At 41.1% G+C, this 27,984-nt stretch overlaps 3 protein-coding genes across 3 annotated transcripts; 2 read left to right on the forward strand and 1 right to left on the reverse strand.

The window, feature by feature from the left end:
* LOC146390245 (E3 SUMO-protein ligase ZBED1-like) lies at window positions 1–3,689 on the forward strand. Its single transcript, XM_084923294.1, has 3 exons — window positions 1–1,501; window positions 1,607–2,183; window positions 2,379–3,689. The coding sequence occupies exons 1-2, from the start codon at window positions 1,043–1,045 to the stop codon at window positions 2,102–2,104; spliced, it is 957 nt and encodes a 318-aa protein (XP_084779420.1). The 5' UTR covers window positions 1–1,042; the 3' UTR covers window positions 2,105–2,183; window positions 2,379–3,689.
* Window positions 3,419–27,804, reverse strand: LOC146390246 (protein-glutamine gamma-glutamyltransferase 2-like). Its single transcript, XM_084923295.1, has 15 exons — window positions 27,700–27,804; window positions 20,885–21,052; window positions 20,222–20,473; window positions 19,903–20,021; window positions 17,822–17,950; window positions 17,473–17,650; window positions 17,232–17,367; window positions 16,897–17,006; window positions 16,626–16,741; window positions 13,480–13,606; window positions 12,595–12,707; window positions 5,739–5,913; window positions 5,352–5,506; window positions 4,919–5,052; window positions 3,419–3,957 (listed from the first exon to the last, which is right to left on the reverse strand). The coding sequence occupies exons 1-15, from the start codon at window positions 27,710–27,712 to the stop codon at window positions 3,807–3,809; spliced, it is 2,076 nt and encodes a 691-aa protein (XP_084779421.1). The 5' UTR covers window positions 27,713–27,804; the 3' UTR covers window positions 3,419–3,806.
* On the forward strand, window positions 9,986–10,780 carry LOC146390247 (uncharacterized; the record flags this gene model as incomplete). Its single annotated transcript, XM_084909459.1, has 1 exon — window positions 9,986–10,780. A coding segment is annotated over exon 1 (687 nt), but the record flags the coding sequence as incomplete, so codon positions are not given.
* Window positions 27,805–27,984: the final 180 nt, after the last annotated feature.

Genomic DNA, 27,984 nt, shown 5'->3' on the forward strand with positions numbered 1-27,984 from the left:
AAACAATGCTTGGACACTGCTAGCACGGGGCGGCCACAGAAACGCAAAGCAGGAGATGAAGCATAGCTGAATATGTTTCCAAACCAACTTCATTCTAAGCCAAAGACTAGAAAATATGGTGAAGCATGTCTTCCCTTTGGCTTCACCTGCACAAGTACCGAGGTAGGTCTCCCCTGCAAAATTGGTTTTCCCTTCGTCGGGAACACCGCTGGGCTCTCCAAATCACGGGCAAAGAGTATCCCACATTCTTGATTTAGTTCACAAACACTTGTTGTAATGACTAATTACTCCTGACATTTTGGAGATGTTAGCTCTTTATACGGTAAAGTTACAGTGGGATACAAATAATATCAGGCTGCTCCTGCCACAATTTGTTCTCCCTGTCTAAATCACGGAAAAACAGTATCCGACAGCTGTTTATGTTTTTAAACCCATTTTGCACAGAGAGGCATTTTTTTGATAACTGTATTGACAGCTGTTGAATATTATTACACAGGAAAAAAACAACTACATGTAAAATAATTACACCGTGACGCCTCTGCCTTTCTAAATAGAGGGACAGTAACTGCGTGTGTGTATGTAAGCGTGTAAAACCTGAAGATAGACACAAAATACTGTTAATCTGACTATCTGCAATTCATCTCATGTAAGCAATAACGTGGCGCACAGCTGACGTGAAAAAAGGCACATACCTTTGATGTTGCGTGACGAACTCTGTATTCCTCGTCCACACGTAAACGCAAAAAATGAGTTTTAAAAAATCTCCATTTTCGGTGATTCGAAACGCTGTTTACGTGTGGACGAAACAGCTGCGTTTTCAAAAATACCCATGTAGGTGTGGACGTAGCTTAAAAGAGTTAGTTATTAGTACCTGCAGATTACTTGTATTTGCTTAATTGTTTACTAAATGTTTGAGGTGTGAAATAAATTGCAATTGAGCAAAATATGGGTGTGTGTGGTTGGAGGATGTGTTAGTGCGTGCGTGTGTGCACACACACACTGACACACACTGACACACTGACACACACTGGCCCTGAAAGTCATGGTGGAGGCCAGGTACCAGGAGATGAAGGAGAAAGCTAAGGCCAGCGTTGAGAAGGCAGCAGCTGTGAGTCTGACATCAGATATGTGGACCTCCATCAACACAGAGGCCTATCTTGCAGTCACCTGCAATTTTGTTGATGAGTCCAGCACATTAAACACCGTTGTTTTAGGAGTGCAATATTTTCCTAATGCACACACTGCAGAAAACATTGCACAAGTGAAAGGCTCACTCATGACAGAATGGGCAATTACTGACAAAGTCACATGCCTAGTAACAGATGGGGCTGCCAATATGGGGGCTTGTGCAAGGGAGCTAAGACTTAAACATGCCATATGCATATCTCACACCCTGAACTTAGTGGTGAAGAAGGCCCTTGACCAGACCCCTGAGGTCTCTGACATCCGAGCCAAGTCCAGGAAGATCGTGGGATATTTCAGGAGCAGTACCACTGCAAAGGTAAGTTCTTAAGTGGCTTAATTACAGTTTCTTTAATGCTACTTATGTGTATAGTTCTGCTCCCTTGACAATCTAATGTATGCTTTTTTAATTGTATTTTGTAAGGAGAGGCTTTCAGTCGTGCAGGAACAACTAAGGAAGCCTCAACTCAAACTAATACAGGAGGTGGAAACCCGCTGGAACAGCACTTATAATATGCTGCAAAGACTGTTCGAGCAAAGGGAGCCAGTGGGTGCTGCTTTGGCAAGTCTCACAACAGACATCCCACCTGTTTCATCTGAGGAATTTGGTATAATTTCAGAGTGTCTGGTTGTCCTAGCACCATTTAACGACGCAACCACTGAGCTCTCTCAGAAAAAAAGGGTGTCTGGGTCAAAGGTCATACCTTTGCTCACTATGCTGGATCATTGCCTCAATGAACAACTGGAAAAATCACCATCCATTGGGTCTTCTCTGGCTCAGAAGCTGAGGATGCTATTGAGAGAGAAGCTAGATAAAATACAGACCATGAGCATTATGTTCCTTGCGACACTGCTGGACCCAAGGTTCAGAAAACTCTGGTTTCTCAGCCCTGCAAGAGCTAGCGAAGCAGAAAAAGACTGAAAGCAGAATGTGCTTCCGTAATGAGGGCCTCCACCACCACAGCCATCAACGTCACAATCTGTTGAGGCTGTTTCCCACGGTACTATTGTTATTGCATTTTAGTTGCATTTATATAAACTGATTGTTGGGTTTTCCTCTGTATCTATTATTGTACGATCTACTGTACAATATAAAGCGCCTTGAGGCAACTGTTGTTGTTATTTGGCGCTATAGAAATAACATTGAATTGAAAATTGAATTGCTAGTATCTCATAAAACTCTCCTTATTGTTTAGCTAACAACCTGTGGCGTCGCCTGGATGAGAGTGTCAGGCAGACAGACACAAAATGTGACAGCAGACGCAAATATTGAGGTCCAACGGTACATGATGGAGCCAAATATTATGTAAGTATTATATAAGTATGTACTCCTTATTCCCAGCCTGCATTCATGGCCTTATCTGGGAACATCTCTTTTTCCAAGGAAAATCACATCGTTTAATTGAACATTAACAAACTGTGATAAGGTTTCACAAGTTTTTTCTTCAAGGCTAGGGCAACAATTTATCTGTTGGTAACCCATTAAAATAAAATATCAAAGACACGTGTTAGTCCATTTTCAGTACACTCTGATAACAGCATGTTTACGGGAAATACAGACCTCCCACGCTGTCAAACTGTCAAAATTGTCTGTATGTCTCATTGTGCTCATATGCCTTGAATTCAAGCTCTTAAAAACATGATTTGGGGATTCTTTTGACTAAATAGTCAGATAAAACATAGTATACTGTTTATCACAGATCAAAGTTATCAAGAACATTTGTTTTGAAACTATTTTAAATTCTTATACAGTCACATAAAGTAAACACAGAACTGTATGTGTATGGAGGAAATTATCCATTGTTATACTTGCTTCTGCTTCTGATACAGCTCACATTACCCTGTATCCCTGAGCTGTGCAATCATCATCTACAAACTTCACTTGGTTCTTTTCAGGAACACAGTCTGCAGGTTTCCCAGCATAAACCTGCATGTTCCAATCATAACTGTTCCAAATTATATGATAGTCGTGATTTACCGGGTGTGAGTGTTTGCTGCTGAGAGTGTGGGAGAAGGGCACAGAGTGGAGGTGGTGCACCTCAACCATATGCTTTTGATAGCCATTAAATCTGAACATTATTTATTGAGATGGAGAAATTTATTTATTTATTTGACCCATCATGGCAGAACAGAATCCGAGTGGTGACAGGATTTAGGACAGGAGATGGGGAGGAGGTGGTCCATCACTGTTATTCAAATTTGTATAAGAGATGAGCTATATATTTAGAACTTGTCATAAAATACAGCTTCATAATTTTCCCACAATCATTTAAACCCAATAATAATTAATGCACAAACAGAGAAAAGCTACAAAGCAATATCAGGAAATCTGTTTTCTCCCTCTTCTTTTATTAAAATGATTACATTACTCATTAATTATTAATTATGGTAACTGTTAGTCCCAAAGCATATCCCCGAAAATGTTGGGCAGTTTGCATCTTTGAAATAAAAAATCTACTTGATTATATCCCAGCCAGTGGAAAAAAAACAAACAAAACCTTGACTATGGATAGTAACGTTACTGTGGATGATAGTCATAACAAGGTGTAGTAGATTAATCTATCCCAGTTTAAACTAAATAAAGAAACAGAAACACAGAGGGAGCTGTAAATGAAACCAGAGCTTCATGGTTTAACGTCAACGATGCAGGAGCTCTTTATGTCTCTGAAGCTGCTGCAGTCGAAGTCAGCAACCACGGTCTTCAGTCCAGCTCTGTAGGGAGTCGTGGTAATCTTGAGCTTCAGTGTGGCCTTTGGCTCTACCTCACCCAGGTCACTGTAAATAGAAAAACATTATTATTTTTTATTTTACTTCAAGCCCTGTTTGGATGAGAACCTAGGCTAGTTAAGCCAACTTAGCTTAGGGGGGGGGGGGGGGGGGGAATAAAAATAAAGGAAAACTGTTGCCTAGCTTTAGCTAAACTCTTTACAAAAGCAGTCTGTAAGCAGTAATTAGGATTAGCATACTGTTTATCTTTTTTTTTTTTATCTTTATGCAAAATGGAATTGTGAGCTGGAACTATTTATTGGTGAACAACACTTGGTGGCACTACCAACAACATAGCACTGTAAGTTAGAAATGTTTCTTTTCTTTTGAAGACTGGAGGAAAAAGAAAATTTAGATTTGTTTAGAGCACTAAAATATGCAGCATGAATCAAAATCTGAAAGTCTTTTGTGGCCACTTCAATTCTTTAAAACACAACTTTAATCAAAACAAAAGGCTACGTATACAAAAATGAGTATTTAATGGATTATTTCTCTCGTTATTTCCTTTTTGAAGATTTTTAATTCTTTTTCTGTGGCAACATATCAGACACGTGGCAGACAAACGATGGCTTGAATTAAATAAGTTAAAGTTACAAGAAAATTTCCATGAATTTGTTTCATCTTTACACAAGCATCAATAGTTTATGGTTTAAAAGTGTTGTTTTAAAGATATTTTACATAATGAGGTTACTGCATTAACATCAATATTAAAGCAAATGAAAATGAGTGAACTGGCAGAGCACAAGAAAAATAAAGGTTTTTGTTTTTTTTTTTAACTGCTGACATGATGAAATGAAATCTGACTAGAATCAATATTTTTTGTAACTCTCACAAAGAAAGCAAATTACTGATTCACAAAAAGCATCTGGTTGAAGATGGGAAATATTATCATTAGCTTCAGACAATCACATTGTTCCTTATACCCTGTGATTGTAATGAGTTAGATTGTATGTTAAGTCTCAGTACTGACCTTTGTATATAGTCTGATTTAAAAAGGCCACATCCAATGACTGTCAGGGAGCAGTTTCTCAGCCTCTCATTGAGCGGGTTTTTAAATTCCACCTCCAATGTCATTTCACGGTTCACATGGACTGGATACAAAACCTAAAAGAAGCACAGATATAGTACAGCATTAATGTGCAGCAAATTATAGAACAAAGTCCAGAATTTTCAGAATCTCATAGGACCTGTTCATCAACTGAGTTCAGGTGAAGCTTTTTTGACTGTCAAATAACCGATCAGCAGTTATCGTTGTAAGGCCATGCGACACAGCCAGTCTACCGTATACCATGAACACATACTTTGTTACCAAGTAATGACATTAGTTTGAATCTGCTTTCACTTCCTGTGTTATAAAATCACATACTTCCTTATATTACACACAAAATTAGGATTTTAATGACCTTCATGGAGATGACTGGTTGCTCTAGGGTGATGTTGGTCTCAGTCTGGTAGTATTCATCACTGTCACTGGCCACTGCTGTAACCTTTATGCTGTCGCAGTTCACCATATATTTGCTGTAATCTGCAAAGGGGATCTGGATAGGTATGGCCACATCTGTAGGACATACAGTGAGAGGCAGGAATGTGAGAACTGATCCAGAGATTCATGGTATCATCAGGAAACTTTAATTTCTTGTTTCTTTCTAAGTTTTTTTCATTTCTGACACTTGGGGTGGAGTTTGAAGTAGCAGCCTCAAATCATAGAAATCTATATGATTTTTTTTTTTTTTTTTTTTTTTCAAATAAATTACAATGCTGAACAAAATTGTAAGATAAGAACTGCAGACCTTGTCCAGACAGAAGTGTCACGTGCTGCACTTTGTTCAGGATGTTGCCCGCTGGATTGCCGTTGTACCTCATGGCCTGAGCGTTGACACGGACAGACAACACCTTATTGGTGTGATCCTTACTGCTCAGCTTGAGCCTCAGTTTAATGTCCTGGCCATTTATCGCCTTGGTCTCCTGGTGTTGAAGTTACATTGAAAGTTATGTTGAAACCAAGCACACCATTGTTTTTCTTGTGACATTACCAATAAGTTTGATGTGTCACATGACCCTCTTCCTATTGAAAAAAACAAAAGTTGTATCCAAGATGGCCGACTTCTAATTGGCCACCATGGTCACCACCCATCTTGAGGAGTTTGCCCCCTCACATATACTAATGTGCCACAAACAGGACTTTAATATCACCAACCATTCCCATGTTATTACGGTGTATCCATATAAATGGCCCACCCTGTGCATCAGTGTGACAGGTTGAAGGACTATTGTTGAAGGACTACTGCATATAAAACTGTTTAGTTAATACTAATTCATATCAGTTGATATAAGGACAAAAATAATGTACATATGGTAAGAACATGGTTAAGAGTTTATTATTTTTCATTTTAAATCAATGGCTTTCATGTTACTTAAGAGAACTGCAATCTATACATCACTGATCGGCTAGTAAGCCTTTTCTGGGATCGATTAGTAGTGTCTCTAATCTCCACTAGGGGGCTTTTGCGCATTCTCCTCACTGCAATAAACGACTGCACGAGAGACGCAAGTCATAATCACTCTCGTGATTCTTTCCCCCCTGTTTTCAGGTAAAAGTGTTTAAAAGTTTATATATTTCCAATGTGTACACTGTTAAGGTATCTAAGAGGTAACCCTTCATAGTTTTGTAAGCTTTAGAAGCATTATATTACAGTTTTGTGCACATGTACATGGCGGTTTTGAGCCTCAGTTTTGTACTTTATAATGGCCATTAAGATAACGGCAGGAGCTAAAAACGCAGCTATTGTGAACAATTTTGCGAGGAAACATGTTCTGGCATATATAGTAAGCACTTTAGTATTTTGGTTTATTATTTAGTGTTTGTCTTCCACCATGTGACATTAAGCAGTACATAATGTGAAACATTTCTGTTCATTTTCACTGCAATAAACAACTGCACGAGAGACGCAAGTCATAATCACTCTCGTGATTCTTTCCCCCCTGTTTTCAGGGGTGCAACATCAGCAGGGATTCCGCACGACACTCCCCTCCATTCACCTCATGAATCTCCGCTCTCTTCCCAGCGAATCCCAGATACTGTCTTAAAGTAGTGTAACAGTGTTCCAATATAATGTTGTACCTGGTGGGGCAGTCTATATGCTGTCTATATTTAGAAAGTTCATGGTTTAGATTTGCTCTGTTAGAATCCCCAAGGACAATTGTGAAGGAATCCGGGAATTTTCTTTCAAGGGTGGTAATCTTGTCAGCCAGTGCGTTGTTTGCATTGGCCTGAGGAGGGACGCAAACTCCAACCAGCATGAAGGAAGAAAACTCCTGCAGTGAATAAAATGGTTTGCAGTTGATGACAAAAGTTTCCAGGTTTGAGCAGTAGTATTTCTGTAACACTGCGACATCAGTACACCAACCTTCGTTAATGTAGAAGCAGACTCCACCACCCTTTGTTTTCCCTGAGAGCTCCAATTCACGGTCTGCCCGGTGAAGTTGTAAGCCCGGCAGATTTCGCTCTGTCCCCCGGGCAGCCTCGGGATATTCTGATCACTGCCTGGTCCATCTTATTCCAGTTTAAAGGCAACAACTTAAACATGCCAAGCCTGTAGTCAAAACTGTGAAGAAGGGGACTAACGCAGCAAAGCAGGAACTGTAGGACTGTTTTGACTGCACTGATTGGACTGTTTTCGAAGCTGCATCTCAGCATCTGGATGAGCTGACGGACACTGTGACATCATACATCAGTGTTTGTGAACATGTGTGTGTGTGTGTGTGCCAACTAAGACCTTTTGCACATACAACAACAATAAACCATGGTTCACTCCTAAACTCCAACATCTTCGTAAGGCCAAGAAGGACTCCTACAGAAGTGGTGACAGGGCCCTGTACAAGCAGGCCAGGAACACACTGACCAGGGAGATCAAAGCAGCCAAAAGGATCTACTCCCAGAAGCTGAAAGAACGGCTCTCAGCCAACAACCCTGCGTCAGTGTAGAGGGGCCTGCAGGAAATCACCAGCTACAGACGCTCCTCACCCCCTGTGTAAGCAAACAAAGACCTGGCAGATGGGCTGAATAGAGATTGAAAATGTGACGTCATTCTGGGGTAAAACTGCAAAGGATTGTGGGTACGAGTGGCACACATGCTTTCACATGAAAACAGTCACACAGCGATAAAAAGAAACACAAAGAATGGCAAGAAGCTGTTGTATTATTAACTGCAATAGCCGGTCGCATGACAGCCACGGGAAGCCGACGGGTAAATTATATAAATTATCATAACGTAATTGTTGATGTAGGTTACAAATAAGCCTCATATTGATTTGAATTGAATTTGTTGCGCTATGCTGCGTTGTTCACTGTGGCTTTGTGGGCTAATGTTTGTTGTGTTTTGTAGGAAAACCAGCCTACAAAATGCAGGAATGCGATCCAGACTGGGCACCCTGCATCAGCCTGTGTCAGACCGAGTTTAAAGCTGCTACCACAGCGAGATTTGATCGGGTAAGAGAGAGAGCGATACCAAAACAGCCACGAAAAGTCCCGCATATATGTGCCCAAGGGTTGTATTGAAGCAATCAAGTGATGAATAAATGTTTTCCACTATGTTTTTTTTTTTTTTGCATTGTTGATTTGTTTTTCACCGAAGCAGCTAATAAAGCACAATGGATTTTTACAATTTTGCCTCTTTTTTGTAAGATTCTATAATAGAATGAAACAATAATGGCAGTTATAAATAAAGACAATAAATTGAATGAATTACGAAACACTTATTTTATTTCTATTGGATCTGAAAATGTTGTGTAATACTACAACCTGAAAAGACAAATAGATTGCGTTGGCCTGTACAGGAGATAAACAGCTGTGAAATGGAATAGTCCAAATCACCAAAGTAAACTGGACCTGGGCTTGTTGCAGGGATCTGAAGTTACTAAACATTTTGTGAGTGTACGCACTAAAACTTAGGACCATATAATAATAAATATGTGCGTGATGAAAGTTGGGCAGCACGCTAATGTCCTAACTCCACTCTGTATTCTCGTATGGGTCTGACCCTTTCACTCCTTTGATTTTTTCCTCGTACTTTTTTTTGCCATTTCGTCAAGTCTGTCTTCGTACGGACCTGCCGAGTTCGCCGTTGTTTTGTACAGAACTGTTTTTGGGGCAAGCAAAATGCAAGTAGGGATTAAAACCGCAGAATTAATGATTACCGGTGCTGGAAATACTAGCGCTTAATGCAGTGTTTTGATTTTGTTGCCACTGGTACCTGCAATGCGCGAAAGTCTGTCTGTAAAATGTGAAAGTCTGTCAATCTCTATACATTGTACTGCAGGTTTGAGACGGACAGACTCTCAACCCTCACCCACCCCTCCCCAGAGACATTGTTTCAGACATTGACCCCCAACACACCTCTCACCCCTCCCCCCTCACCATCCCCAATCCAGACTCAACGACCACCATCACACCTCTCACCCGTCTTTCCTCCTCCCTGGAACTCAGAATACACACTCAGGATGTGAGCCAACTGTTTCAGAAAGAGAAGTCCATGAAAGCCCCTGTACCAGACGGAGTTTCACCCTCCTTGCCTCAAACATCCTGCAACATCTCGACCGCCCAGGAACTTATGCCAGGGTCCTGTTTGTTTACTTTAGTTCGGCTTTTAATACCATTGTGCTTGAATTTCTCTCCTCCAAACTCTCCCAGCTCAGCGTGTCACCAGCTACCTGTCAGTGGATTACCAGCTTCCTGACAGACAGGAAGCAGCAAGTGAGGCTGGGGGAGATCACCTCTGAAACTCGGTCCCTCAGCAGGATGTGTCCTCTCACCACTATTGCTCCTGCTGTACACCAATGACTGCGCCTCCAAGAACTCGGCTGTTAAACTGCTGAAATTTGCAGATGACACCACCATCATTGGCCTCATTCAGGATGGTGATGAGTCTGCAGGTTTCCAGGTTTCAGTTTGCTTCATTCATCTTGGCCGCTGTTTACATCCCGCCAGATGCGAATGTGCAGGATGTGAAGCCATGAGCTTCCCAAATACAAGCAGTATATTAAATGCCCGACCAGAGAGGAGAGGACATTAGACCACTGTTACAGTACGATCAGCGGGGCCTATCGTGCGGTGCCCCGTGCTTCACTCGGACTTTCTGACCACGTCATGATCCACCTGATCCCCGCGTACAGACAGAGGCTGAAGCTCTCCAAACCTGTCGTGAGGACTAAAAAACTGTGGAGCAACGAGGCTGTGGAGGAGCTTCGCATCTGTTTGGAGTCTACAGACTGGGACACAATGAAGGCTGCTTCTAATAGCTTGGACGAGTTTACGGACACTGTCACCTCCTATATCCACTTCTGTGAGGACAGCATTGTGCCATCACGCACCAGGGTGAGTTATAACAATGACAAACCCTGGTTTACTCCTAAACTCAAAAAGCTGTGGCTGGAAAAGAGAAAGGCGTTCAGAAGCGGAGACAGGGACTGCTACAGAGAGGCCAAGTACAGGTTCACAAAAGAAGTGGACATTGCTAAACATCAGCACTCTGAGAAGATGCAGCAGCAGATCTCAGAGAATGAGTCGGCCTCTGTGTGGAAAAGTTTTAGGAATATCACCAACTACAAGCCTAAAATCCCCCACTCCACTGATGACTTGCTCTTGGCCACCACCCTTAACGACTTTTACTGCCGTTTTGACGAGCCATCAGGCAGCCTTCACACCTCCAACGGCCCCAACAAAAGAGACACTTTGGACACTCATTCCCCCACCTCTCCCCCATCCATAGAGCCATCACCACCATCAAACACTTCACCTACAACACCTCCCTCCTCACCCCACACCAAGGAGGATTTCACACCACCTCCTCCCACCTCAACTCTTCATATTCATGAAGCAGATGTGAGGAAGCAGTTTAAGAGTCTGAATGTTCGAAAAGCTCCCGGCCCAGACGGTGTGTCTCCTGCCACCTTCAGACACTGTGCAAACGAGCTGGCCCCAGTGTTTTCTGGCATTTTCAACTCCTCACTGCAGGCATGTCATGTGCCTGCCTGCTTCAAGTCCTCTACCATAATCCCTGTCCCCTAGAAACCAAAGATCACTGGACTAAATGACTACAGACCTGTGGCTCTGACATCTGTGGTCATGAAGTCATTTGAGCGCCTGGTTCTCTCCTACCTCAAGACCCTCACGGCCCCCCTCCTGGACCCCCTGCAGTTTGCATACAGAGCCAACAGGTCTGTAGACGACGCTATCAACATGGCTCCACACTTCATCCTGCAGCATCTGGACTCCCCAGGAACCTACGCCAGGATCATGTTTGTGGACTTCAGCTCTGCCTTCAACACCATCCTTCCAGACCATCTCCAAGGCAAGCTTTCCCAGATGAATGTGCCTGATCCCATCTGCCGGTGGATCACTGACTTCCTGACGGACAGGAAGCAGCATGTGAGGCTGGGAAAGAATGTCTCGGACTCCCGGACCATCAGCACCGGCTCCCCTCAGGGCTGTGTTCTCTCTCCTCTGCTCTTCTCCCTGTATACCAACTGCTGCACCTCCACCCACCAGTCTGTCAAGCTAATCAAGTTTGCAGATGACACCACCGTTATTGGACTCATCTCGGACGGGGATGAGTCTGCCTACAGGAGGGAGGTTGAACGTCTGGTGTCCTGGTGCAGCCACAACAACCTGGTGCTGAATGCCCAGAAGACAGTGGAGATTATTGTGGACTTCAGGAAGCACACAGCTCCACTCCCCCCCATCATCCTGACTGACACCCTCATCACCTCTGTGGACTCATTCCGCTTCCTGGGTACCACCATCACCCAGGACCTGAAGTGGGAGCCCACCATCACCTCCGTCATTAAGAAAGCCCAGCAGAGGATGTACTTCCTGAGGCAGCTGAAGAAATTCAACCTGCCAACACGGACGATGATGCAATTCTACACTGCAATCATCGAGTCCATCCTCACCTCCTCCATCACCGTGTGGTATGCTGGAGCCACTATCAGGGACAAACAGAGACTGCAGTGTGTTGTGCGCTCTGCTGAGAAGGTGATTGGCTGCAGACTCCCATCTCTGCAGGACCTGTACACCTCCAGGACACTGGGGCGTGCAGCTCAGATCTCAGCTGACCCTTCTCACCCTGGACACAGTCTGTTTGACCTGCTCCCCTCAGGCAGGAGGCTCCGGTCCATTCGCACCAGAACCTCTCGCCATAAGAACAGTTTCTTCCCCTCTGCTGTTGGACTCATGAACAATAACCGTATGACTGTTCCCACCACTAACACATGACCCTACGCTGTGTTCACTGCATCATTCCATGTTTGGCACTGATCACCACCTGCACTCATGTATATATCTATCTACTTAGCACTTTTAATTTTTATTCTTATTTTTATTTTCATGTCTATTTAAGTGTTATATGACAGTATGTTTGCACTAAGTACCGCAGCAATTTCCTAATGTTGTAAACCTGCTCAACATTTGGCAATAAAACCCTTTCTGATTCTGGTTCTGATTTCACACTGTTTCAACTGTTTGGTTTTTTTTGTTTGTTTTTTTTACTGGGTCGTGCATTATGAATTTTGACCAAATCAACACATTCTTGTATTTATATCATGTTGTAATGATACAAAGTTTTCCCAGTCTTGTATTTTGAGTTTTACCTCTTTGATTTTCATCTCAACATACTGGGGTGTCTCTTCTATGTCACATCCTTGACCTTCTTTTGAGTTCATTCTGACTGCACGTTTGAAGATGGCTCTCTCCTCTGCGCTGCCTGTAGGGAAATATTGCATGTGCTGTGTGAAGCGGGCATGATTGGGGGACCCAAAATGCACATCTTGGAGGCAAAACTAAACTCAAAAAGCAGCTTTATTGATTAACTATAGAATGTACAAAACTGAACTGGGAGTTACTGGAAACTAGACAAGCAGGCAGAACACACAGCTGAAGAATGAGGGAGATCACCGACGGGGGGATGGAGGGATTCGGGACAGAGAGAAGACACATGGGGAACACGGCTGAACACAATCAACTAATGAGACAGGTAAAGCACAGCTGAACATTGAACACACATGATAAGAGAGTGACAAACTGAAACAGGAAGTAGGAGAAACACACACACTGAGATGCAGACAGATGAAACCCAGAGAACAGAGGGAGGAGAGAGAGGGGCAGAGAACTAGGGACAAGAGACAGAGTGCCACACGGAGACATGCCACAGAAGAAGAGACTGACCTAACTGGGGAAACGCTGAGGGAAGGACAGAGACACAAGACAAAATGGCAAATATATGCCATAGAAACAAGACAAAAACATGAACAGGACCAATTAAAAAGCAAGAAAACCTAAACTAGAAATACAGATAAACTCAAGATCGTAAGCAAACTGAGCTAGGAAACATAAGAAACTTGTTTGTGTTGTCTGGGATCATTTGAACTGAAACTGCCTTTAGCAGTTGTACTAGAATGTTACCAAACAGTTATCCAAATAATATTGATGTCCAGTTGACACAAGCAATGCAAATGAGCATTGTATGTTTGTTTTACCTTCCCTGTGCTTGTAGCTGTCAGTGATATCAACCCTTTTCCAGGAGTCAACAGCCTTGGTAGAGATGCTCTGACCCACTGACATGGAGTCAGTGTACATTTTCTTCTTTGAACCGTTAGTACTGATCTGAGAAAAGTAACATCAAAACAGAAAATTGTCAATACTTTGTGCAAGACTGCATAATTTAATAAACTAAAGTCACTGGTAAATCTGCACTTATGTTTGTCAGTCAGAATAACCTTTGTGTTGAAGTTGTCGCCATTAAATTGTAGATGATGTAAGTGTGATCTCTGTTTGCATTTGGGATGTTGAATGAGTTTGAAGGGGTAGCCCAGAGAAATATGGAGTGAACATTGGGCTCCTTAATGGTCTTACATCTTGTCAATTAACAACAACATCCATACATTTTCGCAGGGGGCAGCAACCTAACCCGCTGCTTAACACTTGGCTGCGAACCACTCCAGTATGAGCTGGAGGCCACCACCCGATGAAGCCAACAGAACCACATCGTCCTTAAAAAACAGAGATTAAATTTTGAGTCTGCCCAAGTGGAAGCCTTCTGCCACTTCGCTAAGCCTAGAAATTCTGTGCATAAAAATTATGAACAGAATTGGTGACAAAGGGCAACATTGGCTGTCCAACACCCGATGGGAACGAGACAGGGTAAAGAGCTGCTCTAGTGTTCCGCGACTGGGATGAACCTTGTGAGATCCTTTGGGTGGCGCTGTCACTTGGTGTTCGCGCTCTCTGCAGTAGAGTATCGCGTCGTGTTCCAACACACAGTGGTGTTTTTGTGTAGTTTATCTGCGTAGCAATTTAATCAAAGAATTCTTATTTCATAGTGTAATCTTCACATGCTTCATTCGAAGCAATTTAGAGTCCAAGTATTCACTCGCTGTGTCTTTAGGGTTTCACTTGCTTAGCTTGTAGCCGAGTCGCTAGCAGCATGGCCTCTTCACCTGTTCCTCCTGCACTTTCCTGCTCATTGTGTCAGATGTTTAGTTACTGCTTGGCAGTAATGATACTTGTAACAAATGTAGCCAATTTGCAGGTCTGGAGGCTAGGATCACTGAACGCCACCAAGCTGTTCATGTGTCTACCTGCTTTTCCCGATTCAGCGACACACCCACAGGTGGTCAAACTCTGGTAATTGGCGATTCTGTTCTGAGGCGTGAAGCTAGAGACACCGGCAACCATAGTCAATTTTCTTCCAGGGGCCAGAGCAGGAGACATTGGAGGAAATTTAAAACTGCTGGCTAAGAGTAAACGTAAATTCAGTAAAATTATAATTCACGTCGGCATTAATGACACCCGGTTACACCAATCAGAGGTCACTAAAACCAATATTGAACCAATATTGTAGTTTTCTCTGGTCCCCTCCCCAATCAGACCAGGAGTGACATATTTAGCCGCATGTTCTCCTTAAATTGCTGTCTGTCTGAGTGGTGTCTCAGAAACGATGTGGGCTTCATAGATAATTGGCAAACCTTCTAGAGGAAACCTGGTCTTGTTAGGAGAGACGGCATCCATCCCACTTTGGATGGAGCAGCTCTCATTTCTAGAAATATGGACAAATTTATTAAACCCCCCAAAATATGACTATCCATAGTTGGGACCAGGAAGCAGAGTTGCAGTCTTACACGCCTCTGTGCAGCTTCTCTCCTCCTGCTACCCCCCCCAAAAACCCATCTCCATTGAGACTGTATCAGCTCCCAAACAGACAAAAAACAAACTAAAAACCAGCAACAAACAACTTAAACATAAACAATTACAAAGAAAGAACAATACAGTATCCACTTCTGAACCAAAGAGTAAAACAGTGAAATGTGGATTATTAAATATTAGTCTCTCTCCTCCAAGTCACTGTTAGTACATGACTTAATAATTGAATTGAGTAAATGAATTGAATAAATGAATCAACACCCCCAAGTCATTCTAACTACCAGATATCTCGAAGCACAGGCCGAGGGGGCGGTGTGGCAGCAATTTTTCTCACCTATTAATTAAAGAAAGACCAAGACAGACTTTTAATTCATTTGAAAGCCTGATGCTTAACCTCGTCCACCCCAGCTGTAAAACTCAGAAACCAGTCTTACTTGTTATCATCTATCGTCCACCTGGGCCCTACGCAGAGTCTCTGTCTGATTTCTCAGACTTTTTATCTGATTTACTTCTCAGCTCAGATAAAATAATTATTGTGGGTGATTTTAACATCCATGTAGATGCTAAAAACAATAGCCTCAACATGGCATTTAATCTGCTATTAGACACAATTGGCTTCTCTCAAAACGTAAAAGAACCCACCCACCACTTTAATCACACTTTAGATCTTGTTTTAACATATGGCATAGAAACTGAACATTTAACAGTGTTTCCTGAACACTGTTTAAATTTACAATAATTGATTACACAGCAGTGGGGAGTAGACTTTATCACAGTAGATGTCTTTCTGAAAGTGCTGTAACTGAGTTTAAGAATATAATTCAGCCACTGTTAGCATCTTCAATGCCTTGTTGGTACAGGGCATTGAAGGGCATTAAACTTGCTGTATAAATTGAATTGAATTGAATGAAAAACATATTTTTCCTTCTGTATCCGAGATTCAACTAACGGACAGACACTCCTTTCCAGCACCTTGGCATAGACTTTCTAGCAGAGGCTGAGGAGTGTGATCCTTCTACAGTTGTAACACACCCTCTGTTCCCCTTCTTGACGACGGGAACCACCACACCAGTCTGTTAATCCAGAAGTACTCTGATCTCCATTGTTGAGGCGTGTTGACCAAAACAGCCCTACAACATCCAGAGCCTTCGGGAACTCAGGGTGAACCTCATCCACCCCAGGGACCCTGCCACTAAGTTGTTGTTTAACTGCCTCAGTGACCTTACTCCCAGTGATGAACAGGTCATTTCCATCATCCCCTGATTCTGCTTTCTCTGTGGAAGACATATCAATAACAATAACATATAATAGGGAAAACTTGATAAAAAATGGTAGGTACCAGATCTTTTAAGGTTAGGATTAAGGTTAAAACTGAGTTTAAAAGAGCTGAAAGAGTAAATTCTTCAGATAAAAGGTAGAAATACAGATTGTATAGACAGACTGTATAGTATACAGCTGGTTATTTTATAACACTGGTACAGACCATCCATTTGACAATGTCAGCGTTGACCTCAGCGTAGACAAATGGTACATCATACTTGACGTCTGTGTCACCACGTAGGATAGCGTTGACTGGGGCTGGACCACAGCAGAACATACCTGGAGCAGCAAAAGCAAAGTCGGACTTTTACAAATTTAACAAAAACTTTTTTAAAGAACCCACAAAATAATTGTTTGTACTTCTCATTGGAATCATTCATTTGTGCATCTGTCTCAGTGCATTCATTTCTAAATAAAAACTAAATAGTTTTTACCTTCACTTTCTTCCTGTGGAGTGGGATCCAAGACCTGCCAGCCATCATAGATACCACCTTTCATGAGGTCTGGTCGTTTCATCCATCCTTCCACCCACACATGGAAGTTCCTGCACAAGAAAGGTGAGCTTCCCAGTTTATATCTCTGAGGTTTTTAAATTGCATAATATAATAGCTCTGTCTGTGTGAAAATATATCATTAGTATTATCAATATGTAACTTTAACAGACGTTCGTGTTCCTTTTCAAGTCAGGCCTCAAAACTCAAACAGGAAGAAAACAATAATAAAGTTTTCATTTTACTTGCACATCTGACTGACTGTCTGAATGTCTTACCAGACATTTTCGGAGGCCTCCTTGCTACGGACTCCATAGTCATCATAATATTGATCAATAGTGAGGCTATTGTTTGAGTCATGAGCAGATTGAAAGTTGGTGACGACACGGCATGGAATACCAAAGAATCGCATCACTGAAATCACAGACAACAAAATGATCAAGTCAAATGACGTCTCAGTTTTGCTTAAAGTTCATGGCAATACTCTGCCACACAAAAACAACACAGTATCCGCAGTACCTGTACACATTACAGCAGCGAACACCCAGCACTGTCCGTACTTGACAGGATTGCAGCGGTTTTGAAACCAGCGCTGAAGGATGCTAACGCTACTAGTCCAGCAGGTGGGGCTGCATCCATCACTATAGGTTCCATCCCAGCGTCCCACTAGTACACCTCCATCATCACTGGAGTTGACCTGCAAATCAGACAAATGCTGCATTCTTGCTCATCCATTGGTTGCACAAGAGTAAATTTGGTTTATATTATTATTATTATTGTTACAACAGGTAGCATTAAAAACTTAACTTGTAAGTTTTTAAATGAAGTGTTAAATGTAAATTGTAATGCACGTGAATTTAGGTCCTACCATGGCACTGATCACACGGCTAACATAGACGGGGTTACAACGAGCAGAGGTGTCACCAGCTGGGTCTTTTCTGTGTTTGAGGTTGGCATCCAATATCTTGAGACAAATGTCCACCATTTCCTCCTCGAACTGGGTAAGAAGCACAAGTTAGAGCTACAATGCCAATTGCAGGAAAGAATGTATTATTAATCTGGCTGTAAGCTTAGGGATCTTTGTCATGAATTGGTGACCAGTCAGAAGCTCAAAGACCACTTTTGTTATGACACGGTGTATCAACTATTCTTCAAATTAAACAGCACACTTTAATGTTCTTAATTCTCTTGTAGAAAAATAAAAGTAATGTGGATTTCTAACAGAATATGCTACTGGTGCGTATTGCTGTATAATTACTATTTTGGACCAACATCAATAATTTTAACTTTTACATCGAAAATTATTGACAATTGCCTTCCAGTGACTGCATCATGGAAACATCAATATTGTTAGTCTGATAAAAGAAGTCACCTGTAATCAGCATAAAAATCACAACATCATGTTAGAGTCAAATTGTTAAATGTTGTCATTGTGTTACTTAAATTTGTAAGTCTTAGTTCAAACTGTATGATCAAAGACATTCCTTTGTCTCTGACCACCTCTCCAGCCTGTTAAATGGTGGGTGAGGCTGTAGTGTTTTATTATAGGGACATCTATGTGAGGGTTTTGTTTTCTTGGTTAGTAAGCTTCCTGCTTTTATTACCCTTTTGGTAAGCTGGAGGTCACACAAACGCACCCCCAAACACAAACACACACACTCACATGCATACACACACACATTCTCTCACATGCATACACACACATACACACACGTGCTTACACGTGCACACACATACACACATAGTGCCTTATCTTTTAGAACCATAGGGGGCTTTTACAATGGGTGGTGCTTGTGTGTACTGTAACTGTTTTCAATAAAAGGCAGCAAGGAAGGCTGTTTATTTGATGCTGGCTAGGAGACAGGTGAGGTGAGGAGCGTTTAGCTCCAAGAGCCTGGTTCCGACCAGCCTCCCTTGCTAGCATGTAAATCCGGTTCCGTCATTGTCTTGCTTTCTTCATGAGGAATAAGTCTCTAAACCAGCGGGGCCTGTGGAAGTGCAGACCAGGTTTTTTAGTGCATTTATGTCATATTCAAATTCAAATTCAAATCAAGTCTTTAAAAATCTAGCATCAAATCATAACAAAAACTGTCTCAAAGCCCTTTAAATAGGAAGATAAAGAGCCTAAAATGATTTTAAGAAGTGAAAAAACAAAAAACACAAAACAATCAAATTCAATTATTCTACTTTCTTCTGGTTTTAATGATTCTGGTTTCTCTAAATAATTATCTGGTTATATTCTTATAACTTTATGTTGCTGAAAATTCACCCTAAGATCAGACCATCCAATACTCAGGATACCTGGAAAAATCCCAGAGGTATTCTACAGGCCTCAGTTAGCATGTTACATCTTGATGTTCTCTACAGTACAATTAGAAAAAGAGTGAACAAGTCTGAGCTGCCAAGAGAAAGCCTCTTTTCTCTAAAAACAACATCGCAGTGCAGCTCAACAAATCACAAGACTTCTGGAAGAAGAAGACAGATGATACCAAAGTGCAAATGTTTGGCCAGAACGATATTTGGAGAAAAACCAAACAGAACATATTAGCACAAAAACCTCATATCAACTGTCAGTACAGTGGGTTAAGAAAGTCATAAAGCCATGCAGAAAACAAAACTCTGTGTATTGCTGTTAAAGTAGGTTCTAGAAGCTGTCAAATCATTGGATTTACTTAGTTTTTCATTATGCTGTATACAGTCCTGTGAAGTTTTCACATGACTATGTGCTTCAGCTAATTTCCAAATAAATGTATTTTCAGCTTTCTTGCTTCACACATATTACTAATTGTTACAGGTTTAGGGGAAGTACAAAACTGACAGATAATTGACTAGCTAATCTTCCTGTTTCTCATATAAATCACTTTTTTGTAACTAACATTCAATTTTGCGTAACCTTCAGAATACTGGCCAAATATGGTAGACTAAGCATGGCAGCACTCTGGTGCTGACCTGTCCAAAGATCCAGGGCTGTGAACCTATGTAGTGTGATGTTCCTGTGTAGACGGTTCCCTCTTCATTCATCACATATTCTTGTCTTTCTCTGTCATCGGGAAGATACACCCAGTCACCTGCAGACACATGCAAATATAATGCAAGCATCCTTAGCAAATTTATTAGCAGAATGACTCAGCTTTTATGGTAAGTTCATATATCAAAAACCACAACAAAAACCTCTATCTATAGATAATAACTTCTATTAGTTACAGATTGTCTGTCTTTTTTCTTTTTCTTTTGTTTTACTTATCAGGACTAAAACTTTGCTTCTCACCAGAGCACCAGGGGTTGAAGAGCACCACCAAAGTTCCCAGATTTCTTGTTTCACCATGTGTCATTGCAGACAGGGAGTATTTCCCCACAGGAGCGTCAGTTGGTGGGGTCACAGAGAGAGCCACAATGCCCTTCTCCAGGACAGCACTCCTGTCAATCTCATACTTCCATATTGCCTTGGCATCACTGGTATATTTGGCAGATGGGTTACCAAACTGAGAACGTGTTCCATGTCTTTCTGATGGAGCAGGACCTGAAGTAAGGAAGAAGTGGGGAAGAGCACTTGTTACATTTCAGGGATCAATCAGTTTTATTTGGTTGTTTTCTTCAAAAAACTCTACTTAACCTCTTTACTTCCACCAGGTCACTGAGGACTATGATTAGGCAATGGTTGTTAACCAGAGCCTAACCATAATAGACTGCCAATAAGCTGGAGGACATCAACAGGTGATTTTGTAGAGTTACAAATGTGTTATGTTAATTGTTGGGTTCAAATATAATGTTATTTAACTCCTGTATGGACACTTTACCATATTAAGAACTTTTAAACATTATATTGTAAATAGTTATTTGTCAGTGGACTATTTTAATGTTTTGAAGCATGTGATGTGATGACAAACAGTGTGGCAGAAAAATTGGCTTTAAAACCAGTTCAAGTGGCTACCTGTCTCCACAGTGAGCAGGAGTGTGTCCCTGACACTGAAAGGCTGCACCATTTCCAGGGTCAGCAGGAAGGGCTGGCCACGCCTAACAATCAGCTGCTTTCTTGTAATTTCAATGGTGCGATGAGCAGTGTTGTTAGTCACGCAGTGAAAATTCACCTTGTTAATTCCTGCAACAAAAAACACAACATAAGTACAAATGTAATTATCTTAGAGAGCCACAAAAGCAACTATCAGTATGACACGAAAAGCCTTTGTTAACTGGCAAGCTTGAAGTTTTACAGGAAGTTATAATTCAGAAATGGAAGTGATGACATTTGAGTCACAGGTTTCCTATCTTACTGTTTTTAACTCTTCTAGGATTCAAAAGTATTAAAATTATCTCAAAAATATCTCAGTTTTGATCATAAATTCCTCTGCAATGACCTCTTTTTAAGTTGTTATTTACTTTCTGTTAGCGCCCCTTTCACATATTGTGGGCTTTTGAAAACTGTGAAAAAATATAAAAGAGTTAATAATTTTCAACTATTTTCAAACATCTGTGAGAACAAGATGATTTTTTTTTTTAGAGAATCGATGATTAGCAATCAATATTCACTAATTACTAAATTCCACTTTTAAATCAACCCCGGTGAACTTTGATTTCTCCCGTCACCACCAACTGGTCGGAGCACATAGCTGCCCCTCCCTGATCCTGGTGGTACTGGTGGTTTGACCTTAAGTAGTTGGTGTACGGCTGGTTTGGTGATATGGTTGTTTGTCGTCTGGTATTCATTCACAGAATATCAAACTCATCTGGATTCTTGTCTGACTGCATACTTTAACTGTCAGGAAAAATCTCTGAAAAAGTGAAAATGTAGCAGACACCACACCTATGGCTTTAAGCCTGATGCCCTCCAGATAAACACCTGCTGGTGAAAGCCAAGCACAAAAAGCTTCAATCAATTTTTTTTATCAATGCATCTTTTTCTCTTGGTGGACTAATAATACAGTAGTACTGTGTGAAAGCATTGAGCTACCTGTAGTTTCTTTATGTTTAGCTAGGAAAAAGGGAACACCAGTCACGGGCCACTCGGGGTTTATTTCCTGCTTGCAGCAAAGGAAAAAAAAAAATTAAATTAAATAAAGTACATTATACCTGTAGGAGTGCCTCGTTCAAATATACCGATAATTTATTTGGCCTGAAATAATTTGTGAACATAAGTGGTCAGATTTGAGTTGAAAAAATGAAGCAGTCATGACATTCTTCTAGTCAAACTTCTTTACACCACTATCACTTTCCCATGCTGTCAAACTCAGTACTGACATCATTACTCTAGTCCAGGGGTCTGCAACCTTTAACACCCAAAGAGCCATTTGGACCTGGTTTCCACGCAAAAGAAAACACTGGGAGCCGCAAATACTTTTTGACATCTAAAATGAAGATAAGATGGATAAGATAATGCTTTGTGTGAACAACTAAGGTGTGCTGCTTATGAAATCCATGAAGTGCTACAGGCTACAGAGAAAATTACATTTTATTTATGTAATTAACACATTTTGAACTCTTGAAGAAATATAACAAAAGGAAAGACACCCAGCTGAACTAAAATGATCCATGTAGCAAACAAAAACTGTTGTGAGCCACCCTTATATCACCTTTGGGTTTTTGGAGCCTTGACCTGACTTTTAAAAAAATAATTGGAAAAAAAGCACTATGCTGCTAAAAAAATGAAAAATAGATATTTACAAAATTCTGCCTAAATATGTATTTTACCTGGTTAATGTGTGTGGCGGGGCGTGGTCTGCAGCGCTGCTGCAGGGGAGGCGGACGCACCTGAGCGGCACCCGCAATCACGCCTCGCCGCCTTAACGTCTGTGCTATCTGTGCTGTTGTTGGTATGTGTCGGGCTGTGAGCTGAAAGGCTACAGCCGGCTGTATGCGTACAGCAACCGTGTGTGAAAAGTGGTCAATAAAGAGATGCTGAAAAGCGTGTTCATGCAAACATCGTCGGGTCTGCCGTGATATGTTTACAATGGGACTTCTGCTCCTTAACCTCTGCGCACAGCGCCTGCAAATCGGGGCTTTCATCTTTACGCAGGACTGTAAGCTGTCATCTGTGAGAACAAGATGATTTTTTTTTTAGAGAATCAATGATTAGCAATCAATATTCACTAATTACTAAATTCCACTTTTAAATCAACCCCGGTGAACTTTCATTTCTCCCGTCACCACCAACTGGTCGGAGCACATAGCTGCCCCTCCCTGATCCTGGTGGTACTGGTGGTTTGACCTTAAGATGATAGTTTTTATGATTGGCAATATAGAAATAAATACAAACAGAACTGAATTAGATTCAATAAAATTCAGTTGAACTGAATTTGTATTAATTTTTAATTCATTTCATTGACAGTTGGACAGTAATTAAAATTGAAGTTTATCTCTTTAAGTAGAACTAGCTGAGCTGGTTTGGTTTGTCGTCTAGTATTCATTCTTAGAGTATCAAACTCAGCTGGATTCATTTCTGACTATATATTTTAACTATCAGGAAAAATCTCTGAAAAAGTGAAAATGTACCAGACACCACGGCTATGGCTTTAAGCCTGATGCTTATGATCGATGATCGATGGGGCAATCGTGGCTCAAGAGTTGGGCGTTCGTCTTGTAATCGGAAGGTTGCCGGTTCGAGCCCCGGCTCCGACAGTCTTGGTCGTTGTGTCTTTGGGCAAGACACTTCACCCGTTGCCTACTGGTGGTGGTCAGAGTAGGCACCACCGGTGGCGCCAGTGTCCGGCAGCCTCGCCTCTGTCAGTGCTGTGGCTACACTGTAGCTTGCTATCACCTGTGTGTGAATGGGTGAATGATTGTGTATAGTGTAAAGTGCTTTGGGGTCCTTAGGACCAAGTAAAGCGCTATACAAATACAGACCATTTTACAAGCACAAAAGGCTTTAATCTTTTTTTTTTATCAATGTACAGGGAGTGCAGAATTATTAGGCAAATGAGTATTTTGTCCACATCATCCTCTTCATGCATGTTGTCTTACTCCAAGCTGTATAGGCTCGAAAGCCTACTACCAATTAAGCATATTAGGTGATGTGCATCTCTGTAATGAGAAGGGGTGTGGTCTAATGACATCAACACCCTATATCAGGTGTGCATAATTATTAGGCAACTTCCTTTCCTTTGGCAAAATGGGTCAAAAGAAGGACTTGACAGGCTCAGAAAAGTCAAAAATAGTGAGATATCTTGCAGAGGGATGCAGCAGTCTCAAAATTGCAAAGCTTCTGAAGCGTGATCATCGAACAATCAAGCGTTTCATTCAAAATAGTCAACAGGGTCGCAAGAAGCGTGTGGAAAAACCAAGGCGCAAAATAACTGCCCATGAACTGAGAAAAGTCAAGCGTGCAGCTACCAAGATGCCACTTGCCACCAGTTTGGCCATATTTCAGAGCTGCAACATCACTGGAGTGCCCAAAAGCACAAGGTGTGCAATACTCAGAGACATGGCCAAGGTAAGAAAGGCTGAAAGACGACCACCACTGAACAAGACACACAAGCTGAAACGTCAAGACTGGGCCAAGAAATATCTCAAGACTGATTTTTCTAAGGTTTTATGGACTGATGACATGAGAGTGAGTCTTGATGGGCCAGATGGATGGGCCCGTAGCTGGATTGGTAAAGGGCAGAGAGCTCCAGTCCGACTCAGACGCCAGCAAGGTGGAGGTGGAGTACTGGTTTGGGCTGGTATCATCAAAGATGAGCTTGTGGGGCTTTTCGGGTTGAGGATGGAGTCAAGCTCAACTCCCAGTCCTACTGCCAGTTTCTGGAAGACACCTTCTTCAAGCAGTGGTACAGGAAGAAGTCTGCATCCTTCAAGAAAAACATGATTTTCATGCAGGACAATGCTCCATCACACGCGTCCAAGTACTCCACAGCGTGGCTGGCAAGAAAGGGTATAAAAGAAGAAAAACTAATGACATGGCCTCCTTGTTCACCTGATCTGAACCCCATTGAGAACCTGTGGTCCATCATCAAATGTGAGATTTACAAGGAGGGAAAACAGTACACCTCTCTGAACAGTGTCTGGGAGGCTGTGGTTGCTGCTGCACGCAATGTTGATGGTGAACAGATCAAAACACTGACAGAATCCATGGATGGCAGGCTTTTGAGTGTCCTTGCAAAGAAAGGTGGCTATATTGGTCGCTGATTTGTTTTTGTTTTGTTTTTGAATGTCAGAAATGTATATTTGTGAATGTGGAGATGTTATATTGGTTTCACTGGTAAAAATAAATAATTGAAATGGGTATATATTTGTTTTTTGTTAAGTTGCCTAATAATTATGCACAGTAATAGTCACCTGCACACACAGATATCCCCCTAAAATAGCTAAAACTAAAAACAAACTAAAAACTACTTCCAAAAACATTCAGCTTTGATATTAATGAGTTTTTTGGGTTCATTGGGAACATGGTTGTTGTTCAATAATAAAATTATTCCTCAAAAATACAACTTGCCTAATAATTCTGCACTCCCTGTAACGTCTACAGTCTCAGATCAGCACAGCCCTGCCCTCCAGCACTATCAGCAGCAGGAGCAGCAGCAACATTGTACCCATCAGGTAAAACATATGCTACATTTGCTTTGCATTGTCCCCACCTAATGACAGCGATATAGCATAATGTAATTCCATATTAGATTCTTGATGAATGTGGGTCTTTCATATTCAGCCTGGTTCTATGTGCCACTTTTTAACTTTGAACACCCGCCCCTTTAAACGTCTGTGCACAGCACTGGTGTGTTAGGAATAATTGGGCCTCATTTACTAACATTTGTGTGGGAACGTTCTTACCCTGTGCAAAACATAAAAATAAAAATATGCCACCATATAAAAATACTGTCAGATTTATGAAATGTGTACAAACCTATTTTGCTCTCAGCACCGTGCGTATGTCAGTAAATTTGAATTGTTTGGAACCAACAGCTTTGTTGAATCTGTATACTGCCCCACAGCAATTTCTCTGTATAACAACACGTTTATTTCCAGGTGAAGCAAAGAAAGGGGTGAAATGAGAGACAAGATAAGACAAGAGATCATGAAATATGTTTCAGTTGACAAATGCTTCATGGTCACAGCTGCAGTGATGCAGATGTCGCACCGGTCTGTTGTGGTGAAGACAGAGCTCAGTGTAAAGCTGTTGATTTACTGGTCGATACGTCCCCTATGCTTTCTCTAAGTGATAGTATTTTGTTTCCCTTTATATCTCTTTTTTTTGGTAATTACAGGATCTGACCTACTTACTACTTTCTGTTAAAAGGGAGTTCTTCTTCCTACTGTCAACTAGTGCTTGCTCATAGGGGGTTGTCTGCTTATTGGGGTGTTTTTCCTCTCTGTGTTTTATTAGCCTTTTTACCTTTCAATATAAAGTGTGCAAAGAATAAAGTGCCTTGAGATGAGTATCAATGTGATTTGGCAATATGGAAATAAAATTTAATAAAATTCAATTCAATTGATTTGTATAAACTCATCACACTGAGAGTTTGATAATAACTGAAAATAAAGTTTATTTGTTTAAGTCGAACTAGTTGGTGTACGGCTGGTTTGGTGATATGGTTGTTTGTCGTCTGGTATTCATTCACAGAATATCAAACTCATCTGGATTCATGTCTGACTGCATACTTTAACTGTCGGGAAAACTCTCTGAAAAAGTGAACATGTAGCAGACACCACACCTATGGCTTTAAGCCTGATGCCCTCCAGATAAACACCTGCTGATGAAAGCCAAGCACAAAAGGCTTCAATTTAATTTTTCTTATCAATGTATCTTTTTTCTCTTGGTGGACTAATAATACAGTAGTACTGCGTGAAAGCATTGAGATACCTGTAGTTTCTTTATGTTTAGCTAGGAAAAAGGGAAATATGTGCATTGAAGTGTAATGCAATTGGAATAATTGGGCCTTATTTACAAGCATTTGTTTGGAAATATTTTTACCCTGTGCAAATAAATAAAATATATAAATCAAACTGAATGTAATGAAATAGAACTGAAAAATATCTGAAAAAAGTGCAAAGTTACTCGACATCACACATTGATGTCCTCAAGATAAACAGGTGTTAATAAACATATCAGCAATGGATTTATTTTCTGTTGCTAGACTATTATTACAGTACAGTGTGAAAGTCTCTACCCACCTCTTGTTTTTTTTTTTAATATTTTACTAGGAAAATGGTAAATAAATGTAGCAATTTATTAAATTGTGTACAAGCATACATGGAAATATAGGACATAAGGCAAAAACAGAGTTTGTACAACTCTAAGTTGTAGCTGGTGTGACCAACTTTATTCTTCAAAACTGCCTGCTCTCTTCAGTCATTCAAACATCTTTTTTGAATGTCGGCTGCCTTCTATTCTGTTCCTTGTCAACACACTACATTGGTAGTGTGTTAGGGATCATCGTCATTCTGAAAAAGGAACTTTTCCAGAAATTTACAGACAGATATTGCATGGTGGATCAAAATCTGATTGAGCATAACTCATAATTCCATCAATTTTAGCAAGATCTCCAACATCACTGGCTAAAGTGCAGCCCTGAATCAGGTCAGAGCGTTCACCATGTTTTACAGATGGCTGTAGAGACTCACTGTTGTACGGCTCTCATGAGGTCCTTTATATATATTGTCAAAAATTTGAACCAGAATTTTCAAATTTTGATTTTCTGTTAATTTTTTATTTTTTTGTAATTTCAGACAAATGATTCTTGTTCAACCTTTTTCTAGTTGTCAGGTCAGTTATATATATTTATAATTAAAAAAATAAAATATATCATTTATACTCACTGTTTGCCATCATGCCAGTTACTGGAGGGATCACAACGATCGCAGGTTTGGAAAGCAACAGCTCAGCTCTGAAAACAGAGTAGCAAACACTGTAGGTTCCTGCCTTTTAAAGAGCCTGACATACTTAAAGAGATAAAATTCCTGCTGAAACAGGTTTTTGGGACATTTCTTTGAAAGGCAGATCATTTAAAACTGCCAACCAAGTGAGACTGATTAGAATTAGATAACATTTTTTAGATACCAGCTCAGAAAAGGGAAAGGGACTGCTTTAGTCTCCAACAGTTG

Source organism: Perissodus microlepis, chromosome 3 (assembly GCF_051167445.1).
Source record: "Perissodus microlepis isolate ML-2025 ecotype Zambia chromosome 3, ASM5116744v1, whole genome shotgun sequence".
Lineage (NCBI taxonomy): Eukaryota > Metazoa > Chordata > Actinopteri > Cichliformes > Cichlidae > Perissodus > Perissodus microlepis.

What these genes read in the sequence shown, in the direction of transcription:
- LOC146390246 (XM_084923295.1), bottom strand. An exon ending in AGCCCTGGATCTTTGGACAG is followed by an intron (nt 17,951 to 19,902) that starts GTCAGCACCAGA and finishes CTTCTTACCCAG; the next exon opens with TTCGAGGAGGAAATGGTGGA. An exon ending in AAATCAGACTATATACAAAG is followed by an intron (nt 3,958 to 4,918) that starts GTCAGTACTGAG and finishes TTCTATTTACAG; the next exon opens with TGACCTGGGTGAGGTAGAGC.
- LOC146390245 (XM_084923294.1), top strand. Translation starts at nt 1,043, where the DNA reads ATGGTGGAGGCCAGGTACCAGGAGATGAAGGAGAAAGCTAAGGCCAGC. An exon ending in GGAGCAGTACCACTGCAAAG is followed by an intron (nt 1,502 to 1,606) that starts GTAAGTTCTTAA and finishes GTATTTTGTAAG; the next exon opens with GAGAGGCTTTCAGTCGTGCA.